General features: G+C 39.8%; 1 protein-coding gene across 1 annotated transcript; it reads right to left on the reverse strand.

Annotated features, from left to right (window-relative positions):
• LOC130919941 (outer dynein arm-docking complex subunit 3-like) lies at positions 1-22,421 on the reverse strand. Its single transcript, XM_057842612.1, has 13 exons — positions 22,274-22,421; positions 22,065-22,186; positions 21,909-21,986; positions 18,510-18,683; positions 13,972-14,073; positions 13,764-13,889; positions 13,554-13,670; positions 13,293-13,442; positions 3,926-4,086; positions 3,414-3,570; positions 2,977-3,123; positions 1,454-1,541; positions 1-1,383 (listed from the first exon to the last, which is right to left on the reverse strand). Exons 1-13 carry the CDS (start codon positions 22,347-22,349, stop codon positions 1,268-1,270), a joined length of 1,614 nt encoding a protein of 537 aa, XP_057698595.1. The 5' UTR covers positions 22,350-22,421; the 3' UTR covers positions 1-1,267.
• Positions 22,422-23,682: the final 1,261 nt, after the last annotated feature.

Genomic DNA, 23,682 nt, shown 5'->3' on the forward strand with positions numbered 1-23,682 from the left:
TTGTGTTGAAGAAACGTATGCGGCGACCCGTTGCCGACCATTACGGTACGTGACGTCACCATTTTGTTTCGGTAATACTTCACACTAATCCGCCGAATGATTTCGTCTGTGTTAAATTCTGCTTTTTTCACTCTTCATAAAGCACAGAATTTAGTTTCTTGAACTCATCTTCATAAAGCACAGAATTTAGTTTCTTGAACTCATTTGAGTCGACGTTTATTGCAGCTCCACAATTCGGAGCATAACAAATGTAAGGACACACACTTCCTGTGTCCGTCAACTATATCGGTCCCTCGGGAAACTCAAACCCAAATAACAATAGTTCAGTAGTTTTACCGTATCAATCCATGGAAGAAACATTTATTCATCATGAGGAAACGAGCAAGTTATACAGCAGCCTTTAAAAGAAAAGTCGCATCCGTTTTGTTTTCTCCTAGATTCTGGTAAGTTGGAGAAGTTGTCAAATCATATTATTACCGTAAATATTGTCAGTTTACGGTAATGTTTTGAACTACCAATGTGCTATGCTTGTGCTGTGTTTCACCAGTCAGTAAAATGACATCTCTGTATCTGTACACGAGCTCTGTTTTCTTGTATTCTTCTATTTATTGGTGCTAAAATTAGGGTGCGCGTTCTAAACGGGTACAATAATTTCCCCCAAATTTTACAAGTAAATTTGGGGTGTGCATTATACACGGGTGCGCCTTATATTCGGGAAATTACGGTAATCACTTCAGTCCTAGTCATAGATAGAGCTCATCATGATTAAGTTCGATCACCTTTTTCCCTAATGGCCTTTGAGTCATGTTGCTCACGCACACAAAAAACGCACACACACACACTCACCAAAAAAAAAAAAAAAAAAACACTTGTTTCACAATGTGAAATGTCTACACTATCTTGCGAAGATTTGCGTTCTTTGGTTTTCTGGGGACAGGATTTAATAAGCCCAGGCTTCTCCCGTCAGCCCTTGTCTTTTCTTCGGGTTAATTAATCTTATCACAATGCTATCTCGTAACTGTCAATGATACCAGTGATGTTGAAAATAAACAACAACTCATCTGCAAGGATTCTCAGTGACCAGTTTCTGCTCTTCCAGGGTTCGGAGAACCGTTGTTATTATACGCATTTTTCATTTTTCAGAGTCATTTCCACCCATCTATCTACCCAGATAGCTATGTATTTATCCACCAACTTACCATCAGTACTGACCAACCAGAAGAGCTCACCCCGCTATTTCCCTCCCTGGTATTTCAAGTTCACTTGTTCACTTGCCCTTTTTTATCTTCCAGGTTTTCTTGCTGCACATGTCAACAATAGTCTGAGAGCGGCGCTTCATCGCCTCTCGAGAGAGGATACCTTCTTCCTCTTCATTGTCGTCCTCTGAAATCAAAATTGCATGTCAACAACAATGCTAACTATTGGACTACCCTGTATGTGTGTGCAATCTCACCGTTAGATAACACGCTCATCTCTTGGTCTTCAGACATGGTGACTCGTTTGTTGTAAGTAGGCAGTTGTTTCTCAACCATGAAGAAGAACTACACAAAGATGCATGGTGTAAAAAAATCTTACTAGCTGCATATTTGTACTTATCCCTCAATTCATTCAATAATCTACTGCATTTTAGGTCACCGAAAAGTCCTTTTTCCAAAGTGGCTTTTCCCTTTGTGCTTTGCTATATATTTAAGATATAACTGAAACAGGAATCTTCATTGCAGTTTTTCTCAATTGCTTTGGTATATTTTTCTGATCAGAATTGAAATTCTCAAAACTACTTGTTCATTCCTCACAAGAGCGTATCACTAGTGCACCCTAACCTAACCCAATTGAATAGTCTCACCACCCACAATATTTAGTCATTATTATTTCATATCATTATTTTCGTTACTTGTTTTACATAATTTATTTTAACCTGCCAAAATTTGTGATAGTCTGGGACAATGTGGGTTGCCACTACTCCAACATAATCAGGGAACGGTTTCCGACCCACAACAGAATGGTAATGGAGTTCCTCCCACCATACGCCCCATTCTTCAATCCCATAGAAGAATTTTTCTCCGCATGGAGATGGCAAGTAAATGATCGCCAGCCTCACACTTAGATGACTCTTCTGAATGCCATGAATGCAGCATGCAGTGACATCACAGCAGATGCCTGCAGAGGCTGGATAAGGCATTCAAAAAGATTCTTTCCACACTGTATAGCAAGAGAGGACATCTGTTGTGATGTGGATGAAAATTTGTGGCCCAATAGAGAGGAACGTCAAGATGTGTAGAAGGAATGGGGAAAACATTCTGACAGCACTTGAAGTTTAGTTGTGCCAATTGTCTTATGTTCACATTTCTACTTTTGCTTTTATGTTTTTTTTTTCTTTGTGATACTCAGCGCTCTCTTTATCGCAATGACATGGTCTGTCAAGACATTCTCAAAACAGTAAAAGTGTCAAATGAATCTTGTCCAGTCCCTTGCAATCAATCCCCCACACACAAAGGTGTAACTTGCAATTTTCATCAAAACTTACATAAACCATCTTCGGCATCAGAGCCTTCCACCAGAGTAACTGCTATATTGAGAGCATGATAAAGCAATTTGACTGTCTTGTCTGCAGACAATGAAACAAGGACTTGTCATTCTGACAGTACTGACATGTTCATTGACACAGAAATTTTAATTTTGAGCGAAAGACTAAGAATTTTGCACACAAAAAATGGCTTTTGTAGGTGTTCCACAGTGTTTTGCTACTTGTGAGACATGTTTTGAGAAATGAACAAAGTGTTTTGAGAATTCTGATCTGAGACTCGTACTAAAGCAATTGAGAAAAACAATGAGCTGGCGATAAATATTGATGCGCTGGAATTCATTCTCTGAGCAGAGCTGCGCCTCTGTAAAAGGAGCCCTATAGTTTGAGGTCATGAGCAAAAATAGCACACCTCATTCTTCATTCCCAAGCAAAAGCTGATATTTATGTCTCACCTCTTCTTCCTCCATGTCCTTCGTAATCTCCTCGAGGTCTTTTCCTTCAAGCTTGCCCTGGAGTAACTGCACTTTCTGCTCACACTGAGTCAGCATATGCACCAAAAAGTCTTTTGACTTAGGAGACACCTTTGACGGTGGTTCATTCTTCAATGAGGACAGAAGAGGCAATGAATGAAAAAGAACAAAAGTAATATATACAGACAAACTAAGTGTTTTTTTCTCCTCAGTGTAGAAGATATAAACAACTTCAATGCAACACTGAGTTACTTAATTTCCATGCATTGCCATTTGAGTTCTGCAGATACAAATACATAAATGATAATAAATTCTCATTACACACAAATAGGAACTGAAGACATGTAATTATTCTGACGTTCTCACAAAATAATGAATAGAACAAGAATGTTATCAAAGTTTATTTATTTATTTATTACCAGCGAGACTTGATTAAGTCTTTCTGCGAGGTGCTCCACTCCAGCTTGGATACTGCCAAGGATTTTAACAAGAGAAGCATGACGTTCCTTAGCTGTTTCACAGCTCTGCTGTTTATTCAGCAGGTCTTTCTCACACTCGTCCAACATCCTCTGCTCACTATATATGGAGGAAAAATTAACGTCGAAGAGCCATTATGTACCAGCAGAACTCACTCTTCATTATAAATGACAGTGGAGGACCAGTTGTTTATGGCTGTAAAATAATCATAGGTGTAATACAATATATTGCTGATTAGTGGTGAATTGTAATGCGCCCTACTAATGATTTGCATCCCTATTCTAGCCAAAACCAATAGAAACAAACAGCTCAGAGTATTTTCACAATAATTTGACAGTGTTGCAAACAGCACTCATATTAGAAACAATACAATCAATAAAGAGTGACTAGTATAACTTTGTAGACTCAATTCAACTTTATTAACATTATAGTGTTGAAACTCTTGACTTCGCACCTGGACAATTGTGTTTCTCCTGAATACTTGATGTCCTCAAACTCTTCCTGCAGGTGCACCTTCTGCTCCTTTAGTTGCAGGAGAATAGACTGATTTTCTGCTTTCAGCGCTTGCAAATGTTGATGAGTTTCCCGCTGGGCGATGTAACGATTCAAGAGTCCCTATACATAGGATGCACAAAAATTCTTATGGTTACCGAAGCCATTTTCTAATGCTATACAGTGGGGCAAATAAGTATTTAGTCAACCACTAATTGTGCAAGTTCTCACATTTTAAAATATCAGAGAGGCCTATAATTGTCAACATGGGTCAACCTCAACCATGAGAGACAGAATGTGGAAAAAAAACCCCCAGAAAATTATATTGCTTGATTTTTAAAGAATTTATTTGCAAATCATGGTGGAAAATTGGCAATAACGGTGGCAAAACGTTTTCTGTAACTCTTCACAAGCTTTTCACACACTGTTGCTGGTATTTTGGCCCATTCCTCCATGCAGATCTCCTCTAGAGCAGTGATGTTTTGGGGCTGTCGTTGGGCAACACGGACTTTCAACTCCCTCCTCACCCCGTGCGTCAAAATGATAACAAGAACGAGGAGCAAAAATCCTAGAACCACACGGGGGGACCTAGTGAATGATCTACAGAGAGCTGGGATCACAGTAACAAAGGCTATCAGTAACACAATGCGCCGCCAGGGACTCAAATCCTGCACTGCCAGACGTGTCCCCCTGCTGAAGAAAGTACACGTCCGGGCCAGTCTGCGGTTCGCTAGAGAGCATTTGGATGATCCAGAAGAGGACTGGGAGAATGTGTTATGGTCAGATGAAACCAAAATAGAACTTTTTGATCGAAATACAGGTTCTCTTGTTTGGAGGAAAAAGAATTGCACCATACCCACTGTGAAGCATGGGGGTGGAAACATCATGCTTTGGGGCTGTTTTTCTGCAAAGGGACCAGGACGACTGATCTGTGTAAAGGAAAGAATGGATGGGCCATGTGCCGAGAGATTTTGAGTGAAAATCTCCTTCCATCAGCAAGGGCATTGAAGATGAGACATCGATGGGTCTTTCAGCATGACAATGATCCCAAACACACAGCCAGCGCAACAAAGGAGTGGCTTCATAAGAAGCATTTCAAGGTCCTGGAGTGGTCTAGCCAGCCTCCAGGTCTCAACCCCATAGAAAATCTGCAGAGGGAGTTGAAAGTCCGTGTTGCCCAATGACAGCCCCAAAACATTACTGCTCTAGAGGAGATCTTCATGGAGGAATGGGCCAAAATACCAGCAACAGTGTGTGAAAAGCTTGTGAAGAGTTACAGAAAACGTTTGGCTTCCGTTATTGCCAACACAGGGTACATAACAAAGTATTGAGATGAACTTTTGGTATTGGCCAAATACTTATTTTCCAACATGATTTGCAAATAAATTATTTAAAAATCAAACAATGTGATTTTCTGTTTTTTTCCCACATTCTGTCTCTCATGGTTGCGGTTTAACCACGTTGACTATTACAGGGCTCTCTAATATTTTCAAGTGGGAGAACTTGCACAATTAGTGGTTGACTATATACTTATTTGCCCCACTGTATATTAACAGTACATGTCCTCTGTATTTAAATAATCAGGAGTAATCAAAGCAAGGAGGTTGCTACAGTTTGTGTTTGGTTTGGTTTCATTCTTGTTTGTATTCCTGTACTTGGATCCACTGACTCCACTCCCTTTTTTCCCATCAACTCGTCCGCATCACACCCTTGATACAGACACTATTAAGAGACTTGAGTAGGAGGCTTCTTTCCAGAACTCAAGCACCATCTAGATCAGGGGAACTCATTGCGTCAATCACAATGCTAGTGTGGATAGATGCGGGCATCAAAATAAATAAATAGAATAAAAATTGGGGAGGCGGGTGGGTGTACATAGTTAATTATGGAGTGTGTACAACATATGTGTTTATGAAACCTACATCATCATAAGTTGTAAGAATCCAGATCATTTAAACTTGGTCATTTCATTAGTAGCTTGAAACATACAGTGAAGAAAATAAGTATTTGAACACCCTGCTATTTTGCAAGTTCTCCCACTTAGAAATGATGGAGGAGTCTGAAATTGTCATCGTTGGTGCATGTCCACTGTGAAAGAGATAACGTAAAAAGAAAAAAACAGAAATCACAATGCATGATTTTTTTAACAATTTATTTGTGTGATAAAGCTGCAAATAAGTATTTGAACACCTGTCTATCAGCTAGAATTCTGACCCTGAAAGACCTGTTAGTTTTAAAGGTCCACCTCCACTCCACGTATTATCCTGAATCAGATGCACCTGTTCGAGGTCGATAGCTGCATAAAGACACCTGTCCACCCCATATAATCTGTAAGACTCAAACTTGTAACATGGCCAAGACCAAAGAGCTGTCCAAAGACACCATGGACAAAATTGTTCAGCTCTACAAGGCTGGAAAGGGCTACTTAGCAATTGCCAAGCAGCTTGGTGTAAAAAGGTCCACAGTTGGACCAATCATTAGAAAATGGAAGAAGTTAAACATGCCAGTTAATCTTAATCGGAATGGAGCCCCATGTAAGAATTCACCTCGTGGGGTCTTAATGATCCTAAGAAAGGTGAAGAATCAGCCCAGAACCACACAACAGGAGTTGCCAATGACCTGAAAAGAGCTGGGACCACAGTTTCCAATGTTGCTGTTAGTAATACACTAAAGCCAGAGTTATGCTACTACATTGCGGTGACGGCGAAGCAACTACGGTGTCAATGATTGTTCAGTAGTTCTGCGGCGTTGCTCTGTAAATCATCGCCAAGCCACTAGAGGGGTGTGGCGTTGTGTTTGTAGGGTTTTGGGGGACTCTTGACGACTTCTATGATGAGTGCTGAATCAGACAGTGCTGAATCAGACAGTGTGCACGCAGGATCAATCTCTCCTCCAAAAATGGAGCCGATAGTCGCTGAAGGGGAAGTGACTAAGCTAGCCCCGCCAGGCTGTGACCAACCCTCCTCTGCTGAGGCTCCACTGCCTCAACGGAAGGAGAACCTGGTAGCAGGTGATCGACCCCCTTCAGACGAGACTCAAGAAGTGGCTCCATCAGCTCAACAGGAGGAGAACGACCCGACCGTGCAATCCTCTGCTGTCGAGGCCCCATCCAGCACCAAATCCTCGCACTCCAAGACGCCACCATGCCGCCGACTCCAGGCTAAGGCCCCATCCAGCCCCAAATCCTCACACTCCAAGACGCAACCACGCCGCCGACTCCAGGATAAGGCCCCATCCAGCCCCAAATCCTCACACTCCAAGACGCCACCACGCCGCCGACTCCAGGATAAGGCCCCATCCAGCACCAAATCCTCACACTCCAAGACGCCACCACTCCGCCGACTCAGTCAGGCTAAGGCCTCATCAAGGCCTAAATCCCCACAGTCCCGGAAGCCACCCCGCCGACGACTTAGTTTGGATGGAATAATGAGTCAACCTGATTGGGACTCCATGGATCTAGATAGCAAGGTTAACCAGTCTCTTGATCTCCTCAAGTTCATGTCTTCGCTTCCACCCTGTTCCTGCCACACCCGACAGGTGCCAGGGGAAGATGGCAACAAACCAACCAGCCTCCACTGGAATTCTCTCGGGGCAAAGCCAAAGCACTACAACTCTGGAACTACACGGTATTATCCTTCTATGGAGGAAGCCATGTTTGCGGCACCAATATGATGTGCACCGGGTCCAGGCTGTGACAACATTACAAAGACTTTTCTGTCCCAGCAAAAGCCGGGGCCTTATGGAGTACAGTATGTATGCTCAACAATCCCAGTGGTGATAAACAACAAAAAAAGGGCTAGACTAGTGAGAAATAAAAAACGTTCAATCAACTCTGCCAACCTGTTAACCATAGTATGTCATTCCCAAAACTCACCAGTGAATCCAGTCTGGCATCTCCAATTGGCTCTGCTAAATATTAGATCTTTAGCTGGCAAATCTTTCTTAATTAATGATTTTATCAGCAAACATAACCTTGACATGTTGTTCCTAACAGAAACTTGGTTAGATCAAGATAAGAGTTCGACAGTTCTGATCGAGGCAACCCCCGCAAACTTCAATTTCTTTAGTGCGCCAAGAACCCATAAGAAAGGAGGTGGGGTTGCCAGTCTGATCAGGGACAGTTTTCAATGCACGAATATTTCATGTGGTCAGTTTGATTCCTTTGAGTATATTGTTATTCAGCTAAAAAGCCCTTGCAGAGCTGCCTTGGTAACAATTTACAGACCACCGAAGTATAACACAATGTTTTTTGATGAGTTTACCAAAATACTGTCTTCCGTGTGCATGGACTTTGATTGTGTTGTTTTAGTGGGTGACTTTAACATTCATGTTGATAATCCTGAAGAAGGATGTGCTAGAGAGCTTTTAAATATTTTGGATACATTTGGTTTATCTCAGCATGTCACAGTTCCAACACATAACAGAGGGCACATACTGGACTTAATAATATCCAAAGGTCTTAACATCTCTGAGGTCACAGTGAATGATGTTGCTCTGTCTGATCACTACTGCATTATGTTTAAAATGACCACCCCTGTCCATCCTCTGAAAAGGGAAACAGAGTTTATTAGGAAGCGTTACATAAGTGATAACACATGTGCGTTATTCACACAGGCCTATGCCTCATTATTAACCCCTACAATAGCTCCAGTGGAAGAACTTGTGAATAGTTTCAGTTCCGGTGTGATGACTGTAATGGACACTATTGCCCCGATTAAGACAAAAACTTTGTCAAGAAAGAAGAGGTCACCCAGGAGAAATGCCATACTAGCTATAAAACAAAAGCAAGTTTGTAGACGAGCAGAACGCAGATGGCGAAAAAACAAACTCCTAGTTTTTTATGATATCTACAAAGAGAGTCTTCGCAAATACAACCAGGAACTGAAAAATGCTAGACAATCATATTTTTCAGAGATCATTAGTAGAAACACCAACAATACTCGCACACTATTTTCTGTTGTTGACCAACTGACAAACCCACAAGCATCAATACCTCAGGAATTGGCATCTGAGGTGTCCTGTAATAATTTCGCAGCATTTTTTACACACAAAGTACTAATGATTAGACAGACTGTGTGCAACTCCGGATTAACAAATGTTCCACTAAATGCCTCCCAACATGTCCCCCACGTCAATCTTAGACAGTTTAGCCTCTTGGACTATGCCACTTTAACAGAAATTGTGTCGAAACTAAAGCCCACAACATGCTGCCTTGACATCCTTCCTTCAAACTTTTTCAAAACTGTTTTTCATTGCATAGCCCCAGACATACTTCAGATTATAAATACTTCCCTCCAAACAGGAGAGTTTCCTCAGACTTTAAAAACTGCAGTAATAAAACCTCTCCTAAAAAAACCAAATCTGGATGCCTCAACCATTAGTAATTACAGGCCAATATCAAATCTGACATTCCTGGGGAAAATTATCGAAAGGGTTGTGTTTGAACAGATCCAGACTTTTATGATCCAAAACAATCTTTTTAACTCATTTCAGTCTGGATTTCGGCCACAACACAGCACCGAGACTGTGCTTATCAAAGTCCTAAATGATATTCGTCGGAATACCGATGCAGGCAAATCATCTGTTCTGCTACTATTGGATCTCAGCGCCGCATTTGACACGGTTGATCACAACATACTACTCAGCAGATTGGAACAGTGGGTAGGGCTTACTGACACTATTCTTCAGTGGTTCACATCCTATTTACATGATAGGAATTTCTTTGTGTCAATCGGAAATTATCAGTCAGAACGAACCAAATTCACGTGTGGAGTCCCTCAAGGGTCAATTCTTGGACCACTCTTATTTAACATCTATATGCTTCCGTTAGCTCAGATAATGGAACAGTATGACATCTCCTATCACGCCTATGCAGATGACACACAACTGTACATTTCTGTGTCCCCACATGATTATAGTCCCTTAGTCTCCCTGAGTAAATGCATTCATCAAATCAATGAATGGATGTGCCAGAATTTTCTCCAGTTAAATGTGGAGAAAACAGAGGTGATCATTTTTGGGCCAAAAAAGGAAAGGTCAAAGATAAGCAGCCAACTTAGCACAATGTCACTTACAGCTACAAATCAAGTCAGAAACCTTGGCGTAATTATTGACTCAGACCTAAAATTTGATAGCCATCTAAAGTCCGTCACTAAATCCGCTTATTACCACCTAAAAAATATAACCAGAATTAAGGGGCTTCTGACTCAACAAGACATGGAAAAACTTATGCATGCATTCGTTTTCAGCAGATTGGACTACTGCAACGGTATATTTACAGGTCTTGATAAAAAATCAGTCAGGAAGCTGCAGCTAGTACAGAATGCTGCAGCCAGAGTCCTCACAAATACAAGGAAGCTGGACCACATTACACCGGTTTTGAAATCGCTACACTGGCTTCCAGTGAGTCAAAGGATAGACTATAAAATACTACTGCTCGTCTACAAAACACTTAATGGCCTTGGACCAAAATACATGCTTGACTTGTTAGATTCCTATGAGACATCTAGACCCCTAAGGTCGTCTGGAACGGGTCTTCTGCATGTTCCAAGAACAAGAACCAAGCAGGGTGAGGCAGCATTTAGTTATTATGCTCCTCACCTCTGGAACAAGTTACCCGAACGTCTGAAGTATGCTCAAACCGTTAGCTCCTTTAAATCAGGGCTAAAAACGCTTTTGTTTAGCACTGCATATCCATAACTGTCTATATATTTCAATCTACCTGCCTTCTATTCCTCTTGTGCTTATCTCCATTGCTGATTTCAATGATTATTAGTAGTAGTAGTTTTTGCTTTATTTCTATTTTTGTTTTATTTTTATTTATTTATTTTTATTCTGTGATTAAATGCGATCTTTTGTCTTGGTTTTTACGTTGTGTTGATTTAAATGTGATTTTTATGGTTCATGTGATGTAAAGCACTTTGAATTGCCTTGTGTTGAATTGTGCTATATAAATAAATTTGTCTTGCCTTGCCTTGCCTTCTAGTTTCGGTTACACTGCTATGCTAAAATGCTTACAGAGATAAAACGCTGGAATGAGGATCTTCAGCTCATCAACATTGAACAAAAAATGTTGATCATACAAAATGTTGAGGCGAAGGCGACCCAGAAGACTTTTACGGAGGCGGTCTGTCAGTCTGTTGATGGCTTGATGCCGTCACGTTACGAATTCTAGCCTCGGGTGGAAACCAGCAAGCTGTGGCTGCGAGCTTCAAACTGGTGTCCAGCGTTTTGTCCAAGATCTGCAAAGAATTGTGGACAGCCCTCCAGCTCGATTTTTTTTGCCGTGTACTACAACCAGCCAGGGGAAGCCATTGCAGATTTCTGGCTGCTATGGAACTTCCAAAACTGCATTGTAAGCCTTGATGGTAAACATGGTATTATAAAAGCACCGAGGTACTCTCAATCAGTGATGATGTATCAAGTATGTGAACAGTTGAAAATGAAATGTCAAAACAACTCTTTTGACACCAAACCTGCGCTTTATTCTTCATATACTTAAAGTGTGACACGTAAATAAGTCACAGACAGCAAACATATGGACACAATAAATGATGAAGTGCACCAACAAAAAATATCACATAAAGTAATAAAAAGCTGGTAGTTTTTGGCAGACTTGGGTCATCGCTGCGGGTGACTATTCGATTACGAACACACACATACTTGTCTCGGTGGTTCTTCCATTTTTGTATTCAATCGCTGGCTGACCTCCAACCCCGTATTTTCAGCAATCTCCTCCCACGAATTGCTTGACATTTGGCAATCTTCACAATGTCTTGACGAGACATTGTAGAAGTTGTCGTACTTGCTCTTGGTTGATACTCTCGTCGGCTTTGTCAATTTTTGCGTGTAGCAAAATAATGTTTGACAATGGCGGTGATTTCTCGCTGAACCAGAAACAACAGTCTGAGTGGACCAATTAGAGTCCATTTCTACCACGTCACATGCATTGATGCAACGCGAAGTCAGAAAAAATTGTGAAAGAACAAGAGAGGCTACGGCGGATGGTCGTAAATCGGGTCTTCCTTGATGCCGCATGTCTGACGCGGAAACATAACTCGGCCTTTAGAAGTCATGGTTTGAAATCATGCATGGCACGGAAGATTCCCCTGCTTAAACCAGCAAATGTCAAGGCCCGTCTTAAGTTTCCCTATGACCATTTGGATGATGCAGATGAGTCATGTGAGCAAGTTTTGTGGTCAGATGAAAGAAAAATAAATAAAATTACAAATAACTTTTTGGTCATAATTCCACTAACCGTGTTTGGAGGAAGAAGAATGAGGAATAGTATCCCTGGAACACCATCCCTACCTTGAAGCATGGGGGATGGCATCATGTGTTGGGGGTGTTTTTCTGCGCATGGGATAGGACGAGTGCACTGTATTAAACAGTGGATGACTGGGACCATGTATTGTGAGATTTTGGGGAAAAACCTCCTTCCTTCAGTCGGAGCATTGAAGATGGGCCGTGGCTGGAGCTTTCAACATGACAATGACCCGAAGCACACAGCCAGCAAAACCAAGGAGTGACTCCGTAAGAAGCAAAATTGCAGGGTGTTCAAATACTTATTTTCTTCACTGTACATTACTACTGAGCTTTCTAGCCCCCACACCAGCTGTCAAGGTAGATCACGGCAGGTTGTCTTTTAGCATAAAATAGTGAGCACCCTTGATATAGATCCTCTCATCTGGGTCCTTTCAAGCACTATTGTGATATAGTAGTTAGCATGTCTGGTTTCGGCCCAGGGTCTAAATCAGGGGTGGGCAATTAATTCCACAAAGGGCCGCAGTGGGTGCGGGTTTTTGTTCCATCATGAGGACAGCCTTTCACCAATCTGGTTTCTTACAAGTGCAATCAGTTGATTGCAGTCAGGTGCTCCTTGTTTCCACTGAAACCTCATTGGTTATACTGTGTGTGCTGAATCAGTTGGAACAAAGACCAGGACCCACTGCGGCCCTCGAGGACCGGTTTGCCCACCCCTGGTCTAAATCGATCTTGTGTTCGAGTGCGCATTTTTGTCCTTGAGTTTGCATGGCCTTTCTCTGGATACTCTTGTTTTCTTCAGCATAAAAAAAAAATTGACGGAGCTTTTCATTTAGCCTTGACAGAGTGCAATGAAGATGACATCTACATTTTTACAGAGCAGTAACACAACATAAAAGGACTTAGATTCAGTCCCTGGGTAAATGCATCGTGGCTGCCCATTCTTTTGAATAGCAATTAATCCTCTCTGCTTTCCTATATTTTACTGAAGAATATGTTAATTTATCAAAGAATCAAACCAAAGAAGCAACAGGATAAAATAAAGGTTGACGTTTACACATTGGTACCTCTGTAGCTGTGTAACCAGTTGCTTCCTTCACACATTGGAGGGTCGTACTAAACAGTCTGATGCTGTGAGCCATTTCAGCAGCCATCTTGGCAGCGCCAATCTCAACTTCTGTGTTCAGATCATCATGTGGTACACTTTTCCTCTGAGCCTATGGGTCACAACGTTCTGGTTAAACATGCGTCATTAGTTTTGATTTTGCGCTTGTTTGCTCATGAAGGTTAGTTAGCAGATTGAACACAGCATTGCGTGTGTGACTCACATCTAACTTTTCAGCCCGGGCTTTGATCTCTTGAACCCTTTTTCGGTAAACTGCTAAAATATAATCTTTTTCTCGGTGCTCCTTGAAGAACAGCTCTTCCTCCTGCTGTAACTCGGTCTGGGATGATGAAAAAGAGAATGGGTGATATATATACTGTAAATATAAACAGATTTTTGGGTGTGTGCGTGTGTGAAACAAGTCATCATTTACAATAGCCATTTCTTTGGAGAGCTGGGCTTTGTTGTTCATATCCTGAACTTCATGCAGTTCCTTCCTGTACTTTGTGATTTCTGTTTGTATCTCATCTATCTTACCCTCGAATGTCAGACTTTCCTCCTGTAATAGAATAGAGGAGAAAATAATGATTCCTCATTTGAAGAGGGACTGTCAAGTCATCTAAAGGTTCACCACAACTAACCTGCAAGTGACGTTTCAGTTTTAGATAATTAGTCATGATGTTTGCAGCCTCCTTGCACTTCAGCTGGTTCTTCTCCAGGCTGTTCTGTAGTGACCTCAGTTTCTTCAGATACAGAGAACAAGTTTGATTTGTTTGACCATGTTTGACTGATTCACAGACAGTGACTTAACCATCAACAACTCAGACAAGCAACTAATCAAAATCTCAAAATGGCCAACATGTTCATGAAACTGACAGATTACGATATTTAATATCAAGATTCGATTCACCTCTAGTATACATGCAATTCTCACTTTTAAAGAGGCAGACATCGCCTGTAAAAGAGCTTCAAGTGATATGGTGGTTGCTTAAAGTATCATAATATGCAAAGGACACATTTCCTAGACCTGTATAGTAAGGAAAATGTTTAAATGTCCAATACAACACCACTTAGCAGCACAGCCATTTTTGGACGTCTGTTATACCAACACACATAAACACCGATAGACTCGAACACAAGTGTATTGACTAATCCGAGCAAAAGGACCAGAAGTACCACGTCTGCCATTGTAGGAGTGTGCCGCCGCCCCACCCACAGCACACAGCGGCTTACTTTACGGTTTGCTGAATTAGACCGATTTTCTTTTTGTGTATACATAAAGCGTATTTTCGTGGTGTCGAGTGAACATACATGTTCCATCATCAACTGTGTCAACAATAGCTTGAAAATCCTACAATCGAAGAAGAAAGTGCTCACTGCATCAAGACTGCACGTGTATGTTCGCATCGATTTCCTGGACATGCAGAGGACCAAGAGGTTATGTAAAAGTGGGTGAAAAATATCAACAGAAAGGACCTTATTCCAAATCACAATAGCAAGGTGAGTTTTGGTTAATAAAATTGAATCTGGCTGCGGTTTGATCGTGTCTTTGAATGTTCTTTATCATCAAGCACACCAGCAGTAGCCACCAGCAGTAGCAGGTTGTCGGTTACTGTCTGCTTCATATTTAATCGAATGAATAATAACTGAGACATCATATTTAATCAAATGAATAATAATTGAGACGATGCGGCATGTGTATATGTTTATATGTTGCACAACACTGAATCTCATAAGTCCCTAACGCTACAAATTGTATTTCTCAATGTGGGCAATTTTCTCGTAGGCACTTTTCTCGTATTTACGGTTTGACTGTTTGTATTACTGTAACACACCAAATATAAAATAAATAGCACTTATACCATAGTTTAAGAAAAACAAGCAGAAAATAGGGCATAAAAGATACACGACGCCTTCTTATCACGGAAGCCCAACGTGTGTGTCATGCAGTGTTGGGCACGTTACTTTAAAAAAGTAATTAGTTACATTTCTCACTACTTCTTCCAAAAAGTAACTGAGTTAGGAACTGAATTACTCTATAGTAAAAGTAACTAGTTACCAGGGAAAGTAACTATTTCTGTTACTTTAAAAAGAACTTTTCTGAGCAGTATTCGAGTCAGTGGAATAGAGAAGAACAGACAGGTGGTTAACTTGTTAGGTGCTTCAGCAGATTTGAATTGCTTACCACAGATGTCGACAAAAGCTTGGCCCCGGGACATAAATTACACATTACATGCAGGTTCTTTCCTTTAACTTTCCAAACTTGAAATAGTGTCTATATCGCCACCTCTTAAAGGACAATTTTTCTTCTGAATGCTCTGCCATCCCGACCCTGTGCATCTGTTTTGCGTGTGTGTTTGCTGCACGCGCTGTTCCGGTTTGCTTGTTAAATCACCGGCTCTGATTGGCTTACCACAACACATGACTCCAACCCTCAGTCAATCACAATCATTTCCGTCGCATTTCTCGAGGGGCTGCATTCAGGTAGGCCCATTTCCCGACACTTCACGTCACCTTCAAAGCGTCTGCCGTCCTCAAGATGGAAGCAGAATTATTGCTGGCTGACAGTGGGAGATGGGAACGAGGCTAGCATCAGGTGTAGCAAACACAGAAACGTTACCAAACTTTGGAAAGCATTGTCTAATTGAATGAGCAGGGACAAACAGCTTGGAGTCAGAAGTACGTGCGCTATTCTCGAACCTGAACGCACCCCAAGTCTTGGATGACAAATCAACAGAGCAGAGAGTCGACTTGACACGGCTGGTAGTTTCTTCAATTTATTCAGAGTGTTGTAACGGTGGAAAAAGTAATTAGTTAGATTACCCCGTTACTGAAAAAATAACGCCGTTACGTAACAGCGTTATTTATAACGGCGTTACTCCCAACACTGGTCATGAGCAAGACTGACACACCAACTCTGGCAAGCAGTTCTCCCAGACAGTCCAGAACAAAGGGCGGGACGCTCTGTCTCAACACAAGGCGCACCGGAGAACGTCCGATATCCAACTGATAACATGGCTGACAAGACTCCAAGAGCCCCTTTGATGCTGAGGTGGCAAAATCCACAACCCTCGTTGCCCGGACAACAGTAACTCCAGAATCCTCCTGTCCAATCCACAAACTGACAATAATCCCAAACACACCCTTCTTCCTGCCCTCGGCCCGCCCCGCGTGAGCCTTTAAAAGACTGAATGTTTAACTAAGCATTGTCATTTTCTCTCGGGAACCTTTTGTTGACTTCTAATATGGTGACATTGGAACGAGTTTGCTTCCTCGCCTGGGTCTGTGTCTGTTTCGCCTTTCTGTTTGATCGCTGTCGAGCGAATGATTTGTCATCTTGTTCTCGGTGAGCCTTCTTTCAACCTTTCAAAATAGAGTCAGTACAAAGGGTTAAAACAAATGTGAACACGCGGAGTTTGGCCCTTCTGGCTGGATTGCCGGGGTCCAGCTGGTCTGGGCCGTTGGAGCTGCGCCAGCGTGGGTCCGGCGGTTCGGCTGGCGTGATTCCGGCAGTCTGGCTAGAAGGTCAAATTCCTTCAGCATCTAACGTACAGGCTAAAGTCATTAGCCAGCTAGTTGGGCTATCCTGCTCGCTGGAAACTCAGCTGGTTACCTAGAAAGCTTTTGAATGGGGAAAAAATATCTTGACAGAAAGAGATTTTTCATCTCTTATCATTTTTTTATCTGGGCCAGTGGAAATTGGCATTTAATGGTGTATTGTTGGGTTGACTTACTGTATTTACTGATTCTATAATTATTTTCTGTTCAAGGTGTGTGGAATACATTTCACTGATGGCAGACCAACTATAGGGCACCACATACCCAGTATTGCACCTGGGATATATACATCATTTTTAAAGGTGTATTCCTTTTCCTGGCATATTCCTATCTCGGGCAGTGGGGCAAGGAATATTATGGGATGGGCAAGAAGCAAGAAAGGCCATTTAAAAAAGAATACCATATTGTTATCTTCTGACTTTTTACACAGGGGATAGACACATCTGTCTGTTCTCCGCCCAAACGAAGATGTCTCGCACCCCACACAGTCAACGCCCCGAAAGTTAACAGTTGCTGAATCTACTCATGCAGAAGATGATCTCAACAACCTGGAAAATATTCATCTGCAGAAGTGTGATGCCAGCAACCAGTGGCCAGATCTCACAGACCACAACTGTTTGTCTCCAGGAGTTACTTTGGCCAATCCTGCATTAACACATGGCTGTAAAGAATTTGAAGTTACACAAATGCATCGCTTATCAAATGTCAGCCGTCATGTGGCGGGAGCTATTAGGAGATTAAGGATTTTTAAAATTTTGAGTAATATAAACTCTGGTAGGTTACAACATGTTGATGAGATCGTAGATATTTTTGCAGGGTTTTGAAATTTGCAACCTCAGTTAATCCGGGAGGAAACGAAAAGAGACTAATCAGAAATGGAAATTCATAAGCAAGGATGAGATGCATATTTGTCGGATATGTCAGAGGAGATTTGAGTGATCAAACATAAAATGAAAAAAAAGACTTTTCTTTACGACATGTAATAAAATGTTTCACCGGTGAACAGCATCAAATAAAATACTGTAACACTTTACCTGATTTTTTGGGGGGTTCACGTTAAAGTACAAACTGGTACTTCACTTGAGTCAACACACTGCCATAACCTCATGTGATATTCTGGTTGCAATTGCTGGTAGCAGGTGCTGTACATACTATACTTCACATTATTTGTTTGATTCAATCATTTTCTGCGGATTGCAATCAGTCAATCAATCAATAAGTTTCTTTGCAGAAATCAAGCCTCTTGATTGATGCCGGGCTGCTACTAAGGTCTGTTAACCCTCCAGCAATGACGGCCACCGGTAGAGGGCGACATGTGCAAATCTCTACTCGGATTAGTCAATAAGGAAGGAAACACAATTTTGCTAAAAGAAAAACAAGAAAAAGAGCAAGCAAGGGTAAATAATTACCCTAATTTTCAGAGCTCTTAGTCCAGAAATTACAGTAACTAATTGGCTGCCACTCATGGCGATAGACGTCCAATCCAATCTGACAGCCTTCTAGTTCGAATGGACTGGACGTCTTTAGCCGTCAATAGCATTGAATTAGTTAAATACAGTAGTTTTTCAGTCAATTTAAATTTTGTTTTTGCATTTGAAAACAATAGAATATAGCTAAATACCATTGTAATATCCTCCTTTTCTGAGATGGCCTGGATGTAGCCCAATGCTTCCAATCTGACACATTCCCTCTTTAGGTCTTCAAGGCGCTGCTCATGAGTCAGAGTTGAATGCCTAAGAGCATTGAGACGCTTTGTCTTGGATGCCACACGGTGTTGCAGTTTGGATAGGGCTGCCTAAAGACCGAGAACAAAGCCTATTAGCTACATTACATTTCTCATTGGGTTTCATGTTAAAAACTGAAAATACTCTTTGTAAACAAAATGTTCTTTAAATAAAACACAGGGCTTAGCTTCAAAAGGTTTTCTGTGATGTGTGCGTTTTTTCATTATGCGACTGTGTCTTAGCGCTCAGTTGCTCTGTTTCAGGATTAGGCTTTTTGTTCCTAAAATACTGAATTTGGTCTTTGCAGAAAAAATGCATTTCCTATTGTGGATAATGGAGTTGCTCGCATTGCCATGTTAGGGCAAGTTTGACAGCAGTCAGCCCACTTAACACATGGGATTGCCGTCAGATGTGCGGAAGTGATACTTCTACAAGGACTATAGGCAAATGATCGACACCAATCTGTCAACTGACAATTAGTGGTGGGGAAAAAAAAAAAATTAGACTTGCGCATGTCCCCCATGCAGCCCACACTGTAATTATTGACTCATGTATCACTAATGTGCCCTGAGATCAGAGACTTCATGTCGTTTTCAATCATATTGCTATGATGAGATACTGCAGGTCTATTCCATCCATCCTGACAACCAGACGCTTACTGATTGGGTTGTCACGCTAGCCAGGGGTGAACAATGTGGTGCACCCAAGGACTACATGGTCCAAAATAGCTCAGTATTGAAGGAACATTATAGGCTCAGATAGGTTTTTACCCCCTCTACCCCAAGTAAATAAAATCATAATTTAAAAATGGCATTTCATATATCCTTGGGTTGCGATTGGCTGGCAACCAATTCACCTACTGCTTGAGTTAGCTGGGATATGCTATAGAACCCACGCGACCCTCGTGAGGAAAAGGGGCATGAAAATAAATAAATGAATATCCTTGGGTTGTCTCATTGTTATTAGTTTGATTAAATGAAACCTCTGCGAGTGATAAATATGCAAAAAACACATAAATCGGTAAGAAGGCAAATACATTTTTATGGCACTGTAAGTGCATGGCATCTGAAAATTGATATGAAATGCTGCGATGTATTGTATAATTCATTATTTGTTATTTGTTTTTTTTTTAAAATAAATATATCTTGTTCTAGAATGAAGAACAGATGCTTTTTTGTACTGCATATTTTTAAACACAATGGATCTAACTGACTGAAATTAAAACAAAAACAAAAAAAAACATCCTAACATGATTATTTTCTCCACTGCAACGTCTGACTATTTTCTTACTACACTATACTATTTTTTTCCTTTTATCATTTAAATCAGTGGCTGCCATTGTCGGCTCAAGGCTTCCTATTGTTTTTGACTGGTAAGGGCGAATGAAAAAACAAGAATGAGTATTTTGTTTTATTTGTCTGAACATGTTTATTTTGAATATTCAATACATAAGTACCAATAATCAAATAAAATACAAGAAAAAAAAAAGCATTCGCAGCTAGTCTTCTCGGTTTAAATGAATTGGATGCGTATCGCAATCAATGGCACACTACACTATGAAGATACTATAAATACTAGGAGTGGGAACCTCATTACATCACGAAACGATGCGATTTGCGATACAAAGCTCACGATAACGATGATCTGACGATACGGCAATACAACGATGATCGATACACTGGTCAGGAAATCATTCTAGGATATTCTACAAAAAACGAATAAACAAAACAACAAGCGTCTGCTGTGAATTGGAATGAGTTTATCACTAGTAGACGTCCAATCCATTTGAACTGGGAGGATGGCAGCGAATGAGTTCATTCGCTGCCATCCCTCCCGCTTCAAACGGATTGAACATCTATGGCCGTCAGTGGCAGCCAATGCCAGGCAATTAAGGGAAATTTGGGCCATTTGAGGTCATTTACCTGTTGATTTTTACTTACTTCCTGTTAATTTTGGAGTATTTTATGGGTCACTTTCTGTTTATTTTGAATTACAGAACAGGAAGTTACCTGGGAATCACCCAAATGAATAGGCAGTGACTCAAATTCAACAGGAAATGACCTGTAAATGAAAAGCAAGTGACCTGTAAATGCCCGAAAATCAGACAGAATGACTGCGAATGCTCTGGTGTGGAATGAACGAATATTCCCAGTCTAAATGGATTGGAGTCGAGCACTCTCAATGGCAGCTTTAGAGTTAACTGCATGAGACACTATTATGGTGGAAGATTTTGATAGCAACTTGTTGGTTCCTTTTTTTTTTTTTTTTTTTTTTTAACATTAACACCTTTTTAAAACGATATCTCAACTCTTGGCAGGAGCATATTAAAAGGATATCTCGATTCTTGGCAGGAGCATATCGATAACCTTTTGGGATACAATGTATCACAATATATCACAATCACCATTTCGATATTTTGTCTCACCCCTAATAAATACTATGAAAAACAAAATCAACTCTAGAGTGTTACTTGGAGCCATTCAGTGTCTATATTTCTGCTTTTATTTATTTTAATTCCAATAATTTAGTTTTTATTGAGATTACATTAATTTATGATAAGATACAAAATATGATTAATCATTACAAAATATAATGTTAAAATAATTGTTCATATGTAATATTTTATTTTTAAACGCTCAAATGGCTGAAATGATCCAAAGAGGCTGGAATGATGTTCAAATTACATTTTCTTGGAGTGATTTCAAAATTAAAAAAGAAAGAGTGAGGTAAAACAAGCAGGTTTAGGAAAAGTCATGAAACAGGCACAGGAATTTTTTCTTTCTTTCTGGGTGTTGGGTCACTTGACCCAGCCCCACGGCCTTAATTGAGTGACCAAATATAATCACTTGCCCTATAAAGCGATAAAGGTCTTAAGTTTTAAAAAAAAAAAAAAGTTTTATCTTTACTTTGAAAAAATAAAAAAATAAAAATGACTTTTTTTTAACAACAACAAAGGGTTAAAGGACTTAAAAGTCAACTTTTGAATAGCTGTAGCTATCAGTCTTCCTCAAAGGGTTAAATTTCAAGGTGCTGAAATTTCAATGTGATATACAATGGTCCTATAGGTATCGACGAATATGCACGGCCAGAATCACGTCTGTCACTACACAGCACATTAAAAGACATAATACATGAAGAACAAATCGTGACCATAATTATGAATTATAGTCATTCTCTGTGTGCCGCGTCATGACGTATTCTCTATCATGCAAGTGTCTCACTGCAGTGACTCCTATGAAACCAATGGGAAATCGTAAAAACGAGATGAGGATCGTTGGCGCAAGGTGAAGACATACCTTCTCCGAGATTATTGGCCAGGTGTTCTTTTCCGAGCTTCGGCCGTGTAAAGCCAATTTGATGAATTGGTGTTCATCCTAGAAAAAAAGGCGAGAGTCCATTGTAAGCAATATGATGTTTGACGTGAAACGATTATTATTTCTTGTTGTCCTCACGGCCTCGGCGTCTGACACCCTCCTCTGCAGGTCCCTGTTTTCCCCCCGGAGCTGCTGGATGTTCTGGCGGTTCTTCTCCAGGGTTGAGTGAGAGCTCTCATAGTAGGCGCTCCTGTCGCTCTCTGAACATATCACGAGTTCATGATCATTATTAATGTCAATGAGATGAAGCGCATGACTACAAGCCCAACACGTTAAAGGAAACTCACCTAAAAGTTGAAGTTTGCGCTGCAAATCTGCTATTTGGTCGTATACGGAAGGTTTGACACTTTCCGATTCAAACATGCTTTAAATGTAAACTAATCTCACTAAGTCAAATCACATGTAAAACTAAGAGAAGAGTGGACCGTCAGGACGTGCGCAGAGTGGCCAGTCAAGGTTGCATAGCAACGTGTAAACTCGATTGAACATTGTTTCGTGATGTCAGCCGTGGTTTCACCTCGGCACCATATCTTATTTGTAGACATCTATGTTAAAAGGGTCGAATTCTGATAATCAGTTAATGCAATTACTTGATTTTCACCCCAAACCTATAAATAAATAAATAGTTTGCAGCGATTATAAAACGTTTTTTGTACAACAAAGACTCCTGGGGTAATGTAAGACATACGGTAATATGAGACATTGCCTGTATCGAAGTGACCATGGAGGATAATAGGAGTGCAAAAATGAATTATTATATGCGTCATTAAAATTCTTCAATTTCAATATCTATTTATTTATGTATTTCAATTTATATTTATTTAAAATTTTCTTTATATAGCCAAAATTTTATTCATATATCTTACTGTTTATTTATTTCAGTATTTATTTATTTCAATTATTTATTTATTTAAATTTTTATTTAATTATTTTAACATTTATTTCCATTTTTATTTATTTCAACATTTATTTATTACAATATATATTTATTTATTTATTTCAACATTTATTATTTATTTATTATTATTATTATTTATTGTAAATGGTGGAATAAATAAACATATATTGGAATAAATAAATAAAAACGGAAAATAAATGTTTAATAAATAATAATCATAAATAATATATATAAATAATAAATAAATTTATTTATTTCAACATTTATTTATTTGAACATTTATTATTTATTCATTATGATTATTATTTATTGTAAATGTTGAAATAAATAAATATATATTGGAATAAATAAATGTTGAAATAAATAAAAACGGAAATAAATGTTGAAATAATTAAATAAACATTGAAATAAATATATATTGAATTAAATGAATATAAATTTAAATAAACAAAAGTAAAGATGGATAAAATTTGAAATAAACAAATAAATATTGAAATAAATAAATAAACGAATAATGATGAAATAGAAACATTTTATTGACACATTTCATTATTTATTTAATTGTGTATTTATTTCATTTTTGCACTCCTGGTTCTCTATAAGTGAGGGAGCACATTTGTGATCATGCAACCGTCATGTTTTCAAGCCCCTATAATTGTCTAATTGTCATTGCATGTAGTTGACTTTCCAATATATGAATTTTTAATTAAGACTGCCGGTAAAATGTTGTCTATTAAAGTTGTAAAGCAATAAAACAAACAACAAAAATGAATGAAATGAACAAAAAAAAATACTATA

This window comes from Corythoichthys intestinalis, chromosome 8, assembly GCF_030265065.1.
Source record: "Corythoichthys intestinalis isolate RoL2023-P3 chromosome 8, ASM3026506v1, whole genome shotgun sequence".
Lineage (NCBI taxonomy): Eukaryota > Metazoa > Chordata > Actinopteri > Syngnathiformes > Syngnathidae > Corythoichthys > Corythoichthys intestinalis.

Coding starts and splice junctions, on each gene's coding strand:
- LOC130919941 (XM_057842612.1), bottom strand. CDS start 22,349: ATGTTTGAATCGGAAAGTGTCAAACCTTCCGTATACGACCAAATAGCA. Junction 18,684..21,908: donor GGCCAATAATCTCGGAGAAG/GTATGTCTTCAC, acceptor CTCGGTCTTTAG/GCAGCCCTATCCAAACTGCA. Junction 1,542..2,976: donor AGGACATGGAGGAAGAAGAG/GTGAGACATAAA, acceptor ATCTTTGTGTAG/TTCTTCTTCATGGTTGAGAA.